We start from the raw sequence: 14,984 nt of genomic DNA on the forward strand, positions 1-14,984 counted from the left end.
TAGGTACCTGTCCGGCGGGAAGGTAAACGGCATTTCCATGCACTGCTCTGGTTCGCCAGAAGCAGCTGAGTCATGCTGGCACATGACCCGGAAGCTGTACGCTGGCTCCCTCAGACAATAAAGCGGGATGAGCGCCGCAACCCCAGAGTCAGCCACGACTGGACCTAATGGTCAGGGGTCCCTTTACCTTTAAAGATCCACTTAGTCCCTCATTTTGTTTCCAACTGTGAACAGAGAGAAGCTCTGGAAAGCTCAGCAGAGGGAATGAAGACCACAGTCCTTTCCTCTCATTTGTCCCCAACAACTGCTATTCAGACGTACGCTGCCTCTAAAAACGTAGGTTGCATTTAGTTATCTTGTCTGTCCCTTAAGATCAGCTAAGGAGGATCTTCACCAAGTCTGTGGATCTCTGAGGTGCAGTTATCATTATGTGGAACATGGCATTCTCAGTGATGGTGTCCAAACCCTGAAAAATCTTGAGAGGCTAATTTATCTTCCTCTCTCCCAGTCTTCCGAGAGAAGATTGGTGAAGGGCATTTTGTTTAGATGAGCCTTCAGCTTAGATTAATTTGTATGCCTCCAATATTAATATTTTTAAAGGGTTCTGCTGCTTTATGCTTATGCCAGTGTTCCTCTTGTTCTTGCTTTCGATAATTTTGTGATACTGTTTGATGCTGTTTCAGTGTTTTTTCTACTACGGTAGGGTGGGAGTGTGTATTTGCCCTGAAGAAGTCTACTTGCCGTCCCCTGCTGCAACTAGGTTGTAGGCACCGTAATTGCAATGATTGAAATCGTATTCCTTTCCTGTTTAGTCCTGCCCCCATTTCTCTTCCATTGTCTCCTCTGTAGACTTCCAGACTGTAAACCTCTTGAAGCAGCAGTCTCCCTTCTCCTTCTTTTGTAAAGCACCATGTACATGGAAGGTGGTATATAAATGAATGAAGCATTTTCTTTTATGACCAACAGCCATTGGTAGATCTAACCTCCATTAATTTAATTATTAAAAAGTTATCTAAGCTAGTGGGCATGCCTAGCAACCATAAGGTAAAGGTAAATGGACCCCTGACCATTAGGTCCAGTCGTGACCGACTCTGGGGTTGCAGCGCTCATCTTGCTTTATTGGCCAAGGGAGCTGGCGTACAGCTTCCGGGTCAGGTGGCCAGCATGACTAAGCCACTTCTGGCGAACCAAAGCAGCACACGAAAACACCATTTACCTTCCCACCAGAGCGGTACCTATTTGTCTACTTGCACTTTGACGTGCTTTGGAACTGCTAGGTTGGCAGGAGCTGGGACCGAGCAACGGGAGCTCACCCCATCGCAGGGATTCGAACCGCCGACCTTCTGATCGGCAAGTCCTTGGCTCTGTAGTTTAACCCATAGTGCCATCCGTGTCCCTTTAGCAACCATAGCCAAGCCAAATTTATAAGTTCTTCCTCCTCTGATAACAACAAGTACTGCTGGTTATATATTCTGTTCTTCTTCAGAACAGCCTCCTGCCCCATCAGCTAATATAGGAAGTATAAAATATAATTTGTCTCTGCTGGCCAATGGCAAGGTCTTTGCTCTTCCCCACCTGCTCCCAACTGTAGGGTGGTGACCCACTGATGGAGTTGTCTATCAAGGTTCCAGTCCACCAGAAGAGGGACAAGAGATAAAGGGTGCCAGAACTGGGAAGTAAAACATATGCAGAAATGGAAAATATATGGTCTAACGAGGCTAGCCTGGAGACTACTGTTTGTGGCATTATAAGCAGAAAGCAAGGGATTAATGGCAAACCTTAGAAAATGCCACTGGTCAGTGGGAGAGAAGAAGATATTTCAATAAAAGAACTGAATGAGCTGTCAGTGTGATGTGAAGCCCCAGTAAATTGATGTCATAACATTCCAAGAATGAAAAGACCTTGTGGGGAGTGAGTGTCCCGTGGTATCAAAGCTAACACAGAGATCAAGGAAAGAAAAGTATGCAGAGGAGACCCGGCAAGAAAGAGATGGGTGCCGTAGAAGACAAGACAAATGATGTACTCTGCCATATACCTGAAATGGTTCTTTCAGCTGTTGTGACCACCCATGGTGGTTAATTAATTAGACGACCTTCCTGATACAGTGATTAATGGCATAATGGGTGTAAATAGATCTATGCTAATTAATAATATGGCTGTCACCAAAGTACTTGGGCACCGTAGGAACTGTGAATAAGGTTTGCTTCATATGCGACAGTTCTCCTTTGTAGATACACTATCTCCTATCTGGAGTGCATGTTGTTGCTGTTAAAGTGCTTTGGGGTTCTTGCCTCCTAATTCAGATACAGTGGTACCTCGCAAGACGAATGCCTCGCAAGACGGAAAACCCGCAAGACGAAAGGGTTTTCTGTTTTGGAGGCACTTCACAAAATGAATTTCCCTATGGGCTTGCTTCGCAAGAAGAAAGCCCATAGGGAAATCTCCGGGGACCTCTTTTAAATGCTGGTGGTGGGGAGCAAAGCCTTTCCCCCCCTCCGGCCTTCAGAAGAGGTCCAGGAAGGCCGGCGGGGGCCGAAAGGCTTTGCTCCCCACCGCCAGCATTTTAAAAGCAGTCCGGGATAGCAGGGAAGCGCTTCCCGCTATCGCGGACGGCTTTTGAAGGCAGGCGGGGGGGGGGAGCAAAGACTTCCGCCCCCCGCCCGCCTTCAGAAGAGGTCCTGGACATCTTCTGAAGGCGGACGGGGGGCGAAAGTCTTTGCTCCCCCCTGCCTGCCTTCCCGGGAGAGCGAAGAAAGGCAGCGCGTTTCTCCGCTGTCCCGGACGGCTTTTGAAGGCAGGCGGGGGGGGGAGACTTTCGCCCCCTGCCCGCCTTCAGAAGAGGTCCAGGACCTCTTCTGAAGGCGGGCGGGGGGCGAAAGTCTTTGTCCCCCCTGCCTGCCTTCCCAGGGGCTTTTACATCGCCCCGGACAGCGGAGAAGTCCTCCGCTGTCCCGGGGTTTTTTAAAATGCTGGGGGTGGGAAGAAAAGCCCTTGTCCCCCCCCAGCCTTCAGAAGAGGTCGGGGGACAGACTGTCCCCGGACCTGGTCTGAAGGCGGTTTCCATAGGAACGCATTAATTGATTTTCAATGCATTCCTATGGGAAACCGTGCATCGCAAGACGAAAAACTCGCAAGAAGAAAATACTTGCGGAACGAATTAATTTCGTCTTGCGAGGCACCACTGTATATGATATATCTAGGGCTGGGTTTGCACCAGCAGTTTCCATACAACCTGCTTTTCATACATACATGAAGAGAACATGGTTTAATCACTGTATATTGAGCTGTCCTCAAAGACAACATGAAAACCACAGTTAGTACAGAATGCAGCTGCCAGAATTTTAGATAGGACTAGTAGTTGGGAACCCAGCACACAGATGTTGAAAGAGGTTCACTGGCTTCCTTTCTACTTCTGAGCTCATTTCAAGGTACTGGTGCAAGTATCTGAATGAACATCTGCTCCCAACCTGACCTGCTCATATTCTGAGGCCATCTGCTGATTCTCTTCTCTGAGCAGAGGTGAGGCAGGGGCTGACCAGAGGGAGGACATTTTTAGCAGTTGCTCCTTGTTTGTGGAACATTTTCCCCAAGGAAGTTCACGTGATGCCTTCACTGCTACCTTTTCTTTGCTGCCAGGCAAATCATTTTGTATTCACCCAGGCCTTTCAAATATTTTTAGTTTAGCTGTTTTAGGCTGGAATCCAGTACAGTATACACTTGCATTGAACCTAATAGGACTTCTGTACTGCACATCTAGAAGGGACGCGGGTGGTGCTGTGGGTTAAACCACAGAGCCTAGGACTTGCTGATCAGAAGTTCGGCAGTTTGAATCCCCACGACGGGGTGAGCTCCCGTTGCTCAGTCCCTGCTCCTGCCAACCTAGCAGTTCGAAAGCATGTCAAAGTGCAAGTAGATAAATAGGTACCGCTCTGGCGGGAAGGTAAACGGCGTTTCCGTGCACTGCTCTGGTTCGCCAGAAGCAGCTTAGTCATGCTGGCCACATGACCCGGAAGCTGTACGCCGGCTCCCTCTGCCAATAAAGCAAGATGAACGCTGCAACCCCAGAGTCGGCCATGACTGCACCTAATGGTCAGGGGCCCCCTTTACCTTACTGCACATCTGTTGATTTGTGAGATTTGCTCCCTTTAGAAACAGTATTACTTTGTATGGAGCTATTATGTCATTGTTTGTCAAAATAAAAAAATTCCTTCCAGTAGCACCTTAAAGACCAACTAAGTTAGTTCTTGGTATGAGCTTTCCTGTGCATGCACACTTCTTCATGCACACGAAAGCTCATACCAAGAACTAACTTAGTTGGTCTTTAAGGTGCTACTGGAAGGAATTTTTTTATTTTGACTATGGCAGACCAACACGGCTACCTATCTACTACTGGTCATTGTTTGTGTTTCTTTTAATATTGTAGGTTGCTCTGAAATCTTATGAAAGGCAATCTAGAAATTAACAAAAATAAATAGTGTGCACCACATCCTGTGACCTTTCCGTCTGCGCTCAGCTTTTTAGTTTTCGTGAACTTTATTAAAGCGGTGCAAGTCACACACAAACACACACACTAACTATGGCATGTATGCATGTGGTTTACCATTTCTTCACCATTATATGATTAATTCTCCTCAGAAAAAAATGAACTTGGGTTCCAGAATGATCCTAGAAACTTATTATCAGGCCACTTTGAAATTCTTTCCTCCTCCTCCTCCTCCTTCAACATAATCATCATCAACAACATACTGCATATATTCTTTGAGGTGCTGTGTGGATATGGACGTGCTATTGCAATAATTCAGCATTTGGCATTAAAAAAAGAAAGAAAGAAAACCCGAAGCATGAAATACCGAGAGGAAGAAACATATGTGTTTGGGAAATGCATGAAGATTATTTTGGGCCAATGAGGGAGAGGAAAAAATGAAATGAAATGTGACAAGGTTATTTGAGCAGCTTCAGCCTAGGAATCCAGCCTCAGAAACCTTGTCTTCGCATCCAATTTAACAGTAGTTTAACACCCTTTGGTGTCTGTGGTGTTCACACTAAATTGAAGGAAGGAGTGTGTATTCTATCCCCTAAAGGAGTGTGCACTCTTAACCCTATAGAGCCACGGGCACTTCTCCTCCATAACCCTTATACAAGTACAGTGGTTCCTCGGCTTACAGACGCTTCAGGTTACAGATGCTTCAGGTTCCGCTAACCCAGAAATAGTACCTCAGGTTAAGAACATTGCTTCAGGATGAGAATAGAAATCGTGCTCCGGTGGCGCAGTGGCAGCGGGAGGCCCCATTAGCTAAAGTGGTGCTTCAGGTTAAGAACAGTTTAAGATTAAGAACGGACCTCCAGAACGAATTAAGTTCCTATCCCAAGGTACCACTGTACCACAAGCCATCTGTGTGAATGTATCTCCTCTGCCTGAAGATCACCTGGGCAGCACGACACTATTCTGGCTTTGTGCTCCACAAACAGAGGGAAGTTTGAACTAGCCCCATTCTCCCAGAGATAAGAGACCTTTGTATTTTTAAATTAGAATAGTCTGTTTCCAGGGCAAAACTTAGCTAAGAGTCTTCCTCTTATACCCCCCACCCCAAAATGGGAGAAAATGAGTTGAATAGTTGGTGCAGCATGGCAGCAGTGTGCAATTTAACTGAGGAGGTTGGGAAATCTTGCCCACGGCTTGGAAATAATGAGCTCCTGACGTGTTTTCTAATCAAAGTATCGGCATGGAGTCACCATGTTTAGCAAACGTCCTATCATCAAGGAAGCAGTACATCAAAAGTTCACTGTGGATATTATTTTTCTGTGCCTCACCTTTACATTATTGGTGTCTTCCTTAGCACCTCTTCCTTCTTATAATAGTTTAAAGCCCCCCCCCCAAAGAAACCAGTAGATGTGTGTGAACAGCGTCCGTTATCACATTTGTTCCAGCTTCAGTGAACCAAGAACCACGCCTGTCGTCCTCAGTTATCTTTGTACGCAGCACTGTTTTGAGCAGAGGTTTAATACACAAAAGATTGTTTCCCCCAAGATTTAGGTACCTCATAAATCAAGCTGACAAGTCACGTGGCCAGGTTTCCTCTTCTGTTTTGTCTATGGTATGCAGACAGATTATACAGTAGCGTCCTCAATGGCTTATTGTCTAATAATGTCAGAGGGCTGTGTTCTTCACAGCTACCTAGGCAATTCTCTGCCTAAATATTTCGCGTGTGCATGGGTGACAAATAGTAAAGACACATTTCTGCTGCTTATTTCTGCACCTTTGAGTTTGCTGCGAAAGCAGAGGAGGCTTAAAACCATCACATTTTGGGGGGAGGGGGCTTTCCTTTGTAGGAGTATCAGGACACACAGTGATTCCCACACATTGACCTGCTCCATCTTAACATGTTGTGACGATGCTTTCTTAAACGATGCCTAGGACCCTCGTACCTATGGGATCGCCTCTCCCAGTATGCCCCACAGAGAGCCTCAAGGTCTATAAATAGCAACACCCTAGTGGTCCCGGGCCCTAAGGAAGTTAAGATTAGCTTCAACCAGAGCCAGGGCCTTTTCAACAGTGGCCCCAGCCTGGTGGAACGCTCTGCCTCATGAGACCAGGGCCCTGCAGGATCTGATTTCTTTCCGCAGGGCCTGTAAGACAGAGTTGTTCCACCTGGCCTTTGGCTTGGAGCCAATTTGATTCCCTCCCCCTCTTTCTTTTTTCTTTTCCTTTCTCCTCCTGCGATGAGGCTACATTTTAATATCTAATGTTTCAATATTTTAATGTTGTATTTTATTTTGTTTTTTTAAGTTGTATTCATTCAACTTGTTTTTATTATTGCTTGTTAGCCACCCTGAGCCCGGCCTTGGCTGGGGAGGGCGGGGTATAAATAAAAATTATTATTATTATTATTATTATTATTATTATTATTATTAGTGTGGAATTATCAAGATGCACAATTATATTTCCAATAACATAGAAAATCAGGTCATTTATTATTATTTAAAAAATCACCATACACAGTCAATTTGGACAAACAGTTGCAAACCAGTGGTAGGAAGAAACAGGATAATGCTCTACGAGATAACACTTGCATAGTTGCTGTGTGCGTAAAACTGCAGTGTGGTGTTGTTGTTTAGTCATGTCCGACCCTTCGTGACCCCATGGACCAGAGCATGTCAGGTACTCCTTTCTTCCACTGCCTCCTGCAGTTTGGCCAAACTCATTCTGGTAACTTCGAGAACACTGTCCAACCATCTCGTCCTCTGTCGTCCCCTTCTCCTTGTGTCCTCCATCTTTCCCAACACCAGGGTCTTTTCCAGGCAGTCTTCTCTTCTCATGAGGTGTCCAAAGTATTGGAGCCTCAGCTTCACGATCTGTCCTTCCAGTGAGCACTCAGGGCTGATTTCCTTCAGAATGGAGAGGTTTGATCTTCTTGCAGTCCATGGGACTCTCAAGAGTCTCCTCCAGCACCATAATTCAAAAGCATCAATTCTTCGGCCATCAGCCTTCTTTATGGTCCAGCTCTCACTTCCATACATCACTACTGGGAAAACCGTAGCTTTAACTATATGGACCTTTGTTGGCAAGGTGATGTCTCTGTTTTTTAAGATGCTGTCTAGGTTCTGCAGTGTATGGGGGCATAACTCATACTGTTGACAGGATACGTAAAGTTTTGGGAACTAGCATATGGTTCAGGCCTACATATATGTTATGCAAATTTCCATTGTGAGCTTTTATAACGTTTCTTTTCATAGCATTTCATAGCGGGGTTTTTTATAGCTGTATAGATCCAGCCCTAAGCTTCAGAGATGTCTGATCAATACCGGGATTTGTGGGTGTATGCAGGGCCCCTTGAGTTCTGTGGATTTGAATGAAATCTATAAACATGGTTTCTTCTCTTTTTTTCCATATCAGCAATCTACGTTGATGGCGTCCAACTGAAAGGCTACTTTGTGTGGTCCCTTTTGGACAACTTTGAGTGGACTTGCGGATACAGATCTCGCTTTGGACTCTTCCATGTGGACTTCGAAAATCCGTCTCTCCCTCGAGCTCCTTACAAATCGGCCATTGAATACGCCAAAGTTATTGCCAACAATGGACTGATGAAATCACATGGTTGACGACTGTCTGTTAATACCAAACGTTGGCCACTTACAAGAGAGGCACATGCCGTGAAATTGTCAAAAAATAAACCAAGCTGAATTTTGATTTTCAATAACTATTTCTCAAAAAGCAGAAGCAGAAATCAGAGCAATAACTATGCAGAAAGGGGAAGTGAACCTATAACATTTTAAAGTTTGAATTTAAATTAAATACAAAATAAATACAAATAAAATAAATAAATACATGTGCTGGTCCCGGGGGGTGTGGTGTTACCGTGCGTCGTGGTCCGTGTCCGGTTTGAGGCTGAAGTGGGGTCCAAGGCAGGGAGTCGGGCGTGGTCAGGAACTCTGGCAGAAAGCAGGACAGGGTGCCGGCAGGAACAGGTAACCAACGACGTTGCTCCCGCAACCTGGGACTGGGCTGACTGGCCTTTATCTCCTCTGAGGCATAGGGCGGTCCCGGCCCACAGGTGACTCACCTCTCCTGGCCTGGAGGTGAGCACTCCTCCTACAGGAACTTAGTTCCCTCCACCTCTCTGCCCTGAGCCTCTGCAGCTCCGGAGAGGCTGGAGGGTTACTGGACCCAGAGGCAACCTCACCTTCCCCTGACAGGGCTGGAAGAGGAGCACCTGCAGGCAACGGGTCCTCCATCACCTCTGGAGCCAGAGCGGATTCATCTGGTGTCTGCTCCTGAGGGTCTGGCACAGGTGAGGGCCCTTCAGGTTCAAGCCCCTGCCCCAGCTCAGCCGGCCCTGGAGGCAGGGACTCCTGTGCAGGCTGGGATTCCTCAGTTTCAGCCTCTGAATCAGATTCCCAGGCCATCACAATACAATATATTAATATTTTCTGTAATGTTTAAAATACTTTTGACTTAAGGGATTCAGAGAGTGATGTCATATATTATACAGCACCAAATGTTGGGTTGCTATCAAGTGGGCACATGTCTGGGAGTCGCAGCCAAAGTAGCTGCATTAGAAACACACACAAAAGAGCTACTCTTTCCTCTCTCCTATCTCAATGAATGGGATAGTTTGATGCTTATTCATTTTCTTGGCCATCTGCTTGTCTGACATAGAGGAAGCACATTTGGTGGACTGTTCAGTATCTGTCTACTTATACACAGCCAGATTCCTGAAGAGCACACTTTTTCAGAACTACAGAATTACTGTATGTATTTGTCTGTTATAGGTTCTGGTACTAAGATAAGCTAACTAAGGCTTTACCAGTGAAACATCCTATTAAGTGGTCTGCATTTTCCTGAATGGAGAGAGCTTCCTGCCCTATTGCACTGGGCAGAAATTCAATAGGCAAAAGCAAGCAACTTGTCCATGTAAATTAAACGGGTGCTATATGAAGAGAACTCTTTAAAAAACAAATCTTTGCTCAAGCTAGGGGTTGGGGGGGAATTGGATTTAGTTTAAATTTAAAGGCAAACCTACTTAATTAATATTTTCTGAAACAGTACATGAACCGAAACAACCATCCTTTGAAATTCGCACAACTTTGAATTTTGCGGTACAGTTCTCCAGCCTAATAATAATAATAATAATAATAATAATAATAATAATAATAATAATATATTCATATGTCACCTTTTTTCCTGATGAGACTAAAGGCAGTTTACAGATTAAAATTCAACTAAATATTGATAGAATTAAAACCATATACGTATATAAAATCTGTTTTGTAAATCAGTTTAAACAAATTATGTACACAAAAATGCATATATTAGTGAAGATAACTTAGAAAAATGTGTATATTAGGAGAAATTTTCACTAAAATACTGGTGAGTTTTTGTAAGGATTTTTTAAAAAAAGAAATCGCAAACTGCGCTGGAATTGTGGAGAACCGAACTGAACTGGAAAAGTGAGAAACTGAGAAAACCCAAAATGGACAGATTAACTCGTTCCTAGCCCCAAATGATCCAGTTTTAATGCCTGCCTCCCCCAAAAATGAATTCTGTGAGCTATAAAATGCAATTTTGCAGAATTTCTTGAATTTACATAATCTGTTTTGCAGATTAAAAAACACACACACATTTTGCATCTTACTGTGATTTCATTGACTATGCCTAGGGGCAAGGAGGCATGTGGAACTTATTGAAACCTCAGCCCAACTGCTGCTAGCAAAAATTCGGATTTCTGAGATTTCAGCACCGGTTCCAAGCATATTTTTTGCCAGACGCAAGGGCTGGAAACATGCTGGAGTTAAAAAAGGCAAGCAAGCAAGCAAGCAGAGGTTCTTAGGAAGCTGACTTCTGCACTGCTTTCCCTGCGCTCCCGCAGGAAGACAGAATACATACCTCCCTGACAATGCCACATTAAATAGTTAAGAATCGGAAGGTGCGAGAAGCATATGTTTGCCTCTAAGGAATAAGGTAGAGAAAAGGAACAAACCGGGCCTCAGAGGTGTACCTCCCGAGGCCTTGCTAGTACAAATTGCTAGCAAATGAGTTCTGTTCAGAGCTAATGCTTTTGTTAAGTGCCTCATTGCGAGGGAGCAACAAGGAGAGCGTGAATATACTGCCTGGGAGCTATTTAAGTTGCTCTCGAGCAAATGTCATTTTGATCAGAACTTGGTTCACAGCAATTGCAGAATAACTGCAGGGCCATGTCCTCATGTCAGCGGTTAGCCTGGAAAAAGAAGGCATTGGGTCTGTGAGCAGAGCGGTGAGATTGGCGCAGAAAAGGCCACAGACTTGCTTCTTAGGATAGGGCTGGGACGGTGCTGAGGGCTGGGCCAAAAGCTCAGAGGAAAGCCTTGTACACTGAGAAAGAACCTTCCTTCACCCCACCCCTCCCAGCTGCTCACAGAGGCAAAGTCAAAGAAAAAAGTCCTGCGGCAACAAAAGATCTCTCGTGCCAACAATGGGAGAAAAAAGAGTTTGAAAGGCTCTGTATACAAAGGGAGCTTTCACAATAGGAAAAGTAATCTTAAAAAGTGTTAAATCTTTCCGAGATAAAAAAGAAAAAGAAAAAATACACCCTGCTGATTGCTTAGATTTTTTTTTATTTTTAAAAAATGCTTTTAAAAAAATGTTCGCTGCTTACATTCTGCAGCTGTTCACAAAAGGCTAGAAGTCTAAAGTGTATAAGATTGCTTGGCTTTGTTCCTCTGTTTTGTGTAAACTCCACATCTCCTTTACCTGTGCAAATGGTACATCAAGGTGCTCTGCTGGGATTAAGATTTCCTTTCGCTCCCTTTGACATGTTGTATTGGCGGAAGAATTAAGAGAGAACGTGGCAGCTCCTGGTTTCTACTAAGAGAGTTTATGCGCACGCTCGTGTATAATTTCCATTATTTTCCAAAGAACAATACTCTTATTTTACAGAAGAGAGTATTGTTTAATGAGCAAGGATCTTATGTTCATTGATTACGTACTATCCCATCACGAAACACGCCAGTTGCAAACTTTCTGTCAGAATCTTCCAGTATTCTGAAACACTTTGGAGTCACCAAGAAAGAGACTCCAGGATGGGGTTTTGGAGACAGGAGAAGGCTTTAGAGCAATATTAGAGGAGAACACAGTAGGCACATCAGCCACATGGTGGTCAGTTATTTTGTGGCGGAATGAATGAATGAATCTTTATTTGCGTCAGCCATAGCAATAAAACAACAATACGATCTACAAAGAATAGAAATAAAAAGTCAATTATATAAAATACGTTTTGGGGTTTTGAATCAATAGTCAAATAGTGGATCTTATTCTGATTGCCCCAGCTAAAAACCTTGCTACCTTTGCTGTCACCTGCTCATCTTGATCTGCCAAGAGAAAGGACACTGGGGCAGTGGCTGGGCGACCCGGAATGGATAATAAAAGAGGGGTGATAATCTCATTCCTCAAGTCTTCATAAAGAGTGCAAGCCAGAAGGGCATGTGCCACCGATTCAGTACTGCAGGGACATAAGCGTTTTACATGTGGAATCTGGTGGAATTGTCCCTCAAGTACAGCCGAGGGCAGTACATTCAATCTTGCAAGAGTAAAAGCGTGTTTATATCTTAGAATAGCTAGGTTAGGCAGATAGGGTGCCAGAGAGTCGAAATGGGAAGGTGGAAAATAGTCATACCGTGGGCAAAATTTCCTTATTGTGGCCAAGTTGTTCTGACGCTCAATATCATTTAGGTGCTAACAAATTAGACTTTACTAAAACCCAAAGTGAGTAGCTGTTGTGGTGATAAACCAGAAGAGTGAAGTTTTTGATAGACAATTTTTGTCCAGGTGCTCTTGTGACAACCTTGCAGCACTAGGGATATTTGACCTGGGGAATTTGAGTTTGTGGCAGAAACTGTGGACATGCCTTTTGTAAAAGGCCTTGTGTCACCTGGACACGTCAGGTGTAGGTCTGGGTTTGCAGAGACGTCATCCAGCAGTGTTCACGCATGTCTTCATGCAGCAGCAAAAAATGTGAACGCTATTCTAGGCTGCATCAGCAGAAGTGTAATGTCCAGATTATGGGAAGTAATAAAAGGTAAAGGTAAAGGACCATTAGGTCCAGTCGTGGCCGACTCTGGCGTTGCGGCGCTCATCTCACTTTATTGGCCGAGGGAGCTGGAGTACAGCTTCCAGGTCATGTGGCCAGCATGACTAAGCCGCTTCTGGCGAACCAGAGAAGCACACGGAAACGCCATTTACCTTCCCGCTGGAGCGGTACCTATTTATCTACTTGCACTTTGACATGCTTTCAAACTGCTAAGTTGGCAGGAGCAGGGACCGAGTAACAGGGGCTCACCCCATCACAGGGATTCGAACCACCGACCTTCTGATTGGCAAGTCCTAGGCCCTGTGGTTTAACCCACAGTGCCACCGCATCCCTATGGGAAGTAATAGCACCATTCTATTCTGTGCCCAGTTCTGGGCACCACAATTTAAGAAGGATAATGACAAGCTGGAACATGTGCAGAGGACGGGCAACCAAGATGACCAAAGGTCTGGAAACCCAAGTGCATTCTGAGGAGTGGTTGAGGGAGTTGGGAATGTTTAGCCTGGAAAAGAAGAGATAAAGAGGAGATACGATAGCCACCTTCAAACATCTCATGGGCTGTCACCAGGATTGAGGGGTCCTAGCAATGTGTGTGTCATTGCGTCATCTGGATGAGGCCAAGTGTTCTGGAGCAACCAGACACTGAAGCTGTGCCACACTTGGCTCAGTCAATGCTCGACTTCCTCTGCCCCCTAAACGTCAAGAGGGCCTGGCCCCCTTTCAACAAATATTGTGGCGGCTGAAGACACCTCGGCCCCCGAGAATTGGCATGCCATGTTGGGCTCACTTGCTCTTCCTCTCTCACCACTGTGGGGTGCATTTAGGTCAATAAACTGAGTATACCCCGGCATATATCTGTTAGAGAAAAATCCATATTTCTTATCTGTGTACACCAGTGGTGTCCAAACTTTTTTCAAAGAGGGCCAGATTTGATGAAGTGAGGGGCCATGGGGGCCAACCAAAGTTTTTGGCCTTTTTTTAGGACTGAAGTTGCTGAGCTTACTTTATGATTTTACCCCAAAGTTGCTGTTACCCCAGGAAATAAACTGCTGGATTAAACTGACCGGCGGGCTAGATTAGACCCATGAAACAGACTTTGGACATGCGTGATATAGACCATAATATAATAATTATGCACTCTTCTCTTCCTATATCAAAAGCAACTTGATTTCTGGGTGCCTTTCATGTTTGTTTGCAGGTAATTTTTGGCCATGAAAACACTATCGGCTACTCTAGAGGGAAGCGTTAAACAGCTGAGTTGCATCCAACTGATAATGAAGAAAAAGTAAACATGCAAACATATATGTAGGATTATAAAATATATTTGGGGTTCTTTTGTATACTAATTGTTAGTAACTAATTGCACTGTAAAGAGCCTTAAATTGCACAACTTTAAAATTAATTTATGTTTGCGGTTTTATTTCATTTGTATTTTTTTAGCAGTCCTTCTGCCTGAGACATTAGAGTGTATATTTATAATTCACTTTATCCTCTTAAATTGTCATCCAAGATTGAAAGGTTTTCTGTCCTTTAATTAGGACACTGGGTAGAATATTATTTATCCTAGTGGGCATATTTATATGTTTTACCATGGTACAAATGGGCTATACATTTTCTCTGCAAAGCAGTATTAATTCTCACTGTAAATAATATACTCCAGTACATTTGGTCTATCAGGTGAAATAAATATTCCAAATCTGGCATACAAACCCATTGAAAGTGCAGTGACCATCTGTACTTCTCTGTTGGGCTTTAAAGGACAACTCTCTCTTCCAAAGTTTTATAATACAAAGGGCAATTCACTAATTAGCACTGTAAATTAGTGTTGCCACGAGGTTAAATTGGAAAAAAAAACCACCCAGCCCCTGCAGTATTTCAATTAATGTTATTTTTAATTGCTTGTATTAGCATTTGAGAACAAGATTGATTAGCTTTTGACCATCAAAGAAACAGAACTTGAAGCTGTTAAATACTGAATTGGAAGTGGTTAATTATACTTAAAACCCATAGATACTGTACATATCAGTCTAGAAGGTCATCAGAGTACAGCAGAGTAGGTGTGCTTTTGAACTTGTTTTTGTTAAAGAAAAACCTCAGGAACACATACATCTGTTCTCCTATCTCAGTTGATAATAGGAATTAGCACCTCTGAAATTCACATCCAAAAGTGTTCTTGTTTACTAAATTGCTTTTTAGTAAAAGTTTAAGGGAATCTGTTCATGTTCAATTTGCATTTAACACAGTAAGTAACCAAAACTATAGCCAGAGACTTGTTCTATGGTCAGAAGCCTCCATGTGACAGTAGCAGGTAGCGCTTCCGATAGATGCCAAGAAAAAAAGATTAATTTCTGGCAGCACTTAGATCATTTTTGCAACAGAGAAAGGGGAACAAGCACATTTCTGCAACCAGGGGGATTCTTT

General features: G+C 44.0%; 1 protein-coding gene across 7 annotated transcripts in view; it reads left to right on the forward strand.

Annotated features, from left to right (window-relative positions):
- The window catches only part of LOC308594566 (cytosolic beta-glucosidase-like), a 120,864-nt gene extending 112,537 nt beyond the window's left edge, over positions 1-8,327 (forward strand). For 4 of the 7 annotated variants that reach the window (XM_081207791.1, XM_081207793.1, XM_081207794.1 and 1 more), the window contains exon 6: positions 7,895-8,327. In XM_081207791.1, the coding sequence (XP_081063917.1) occupies positions 7,895-8,100 (206 nt within the window). In that variant the 3' untranslated portion in view covers positions 8,101-8,327. The remainder of the gene's footprint in view (positions 1-7,894) is intronic. The other 3 variants (XR_014011496.1, XR_014011497.1, XR_014011498.1) reach the window with 3 other exon arrangements.
- Positions 8,328-14,984: the final 6,657 nt, after the last annotated feature.

This window comes from Podarcis bocagei (assembly GCF_964188305.1).
Source record: "Podarcis bocagei genome assembly, chromosome: 9".
Taxonomy (NCBI): Eukaryota; Metazoa; Chordata; class Lepidosauria; order Squamata; family Lacertidae; genus Podarcis; species Podarcis bocagei.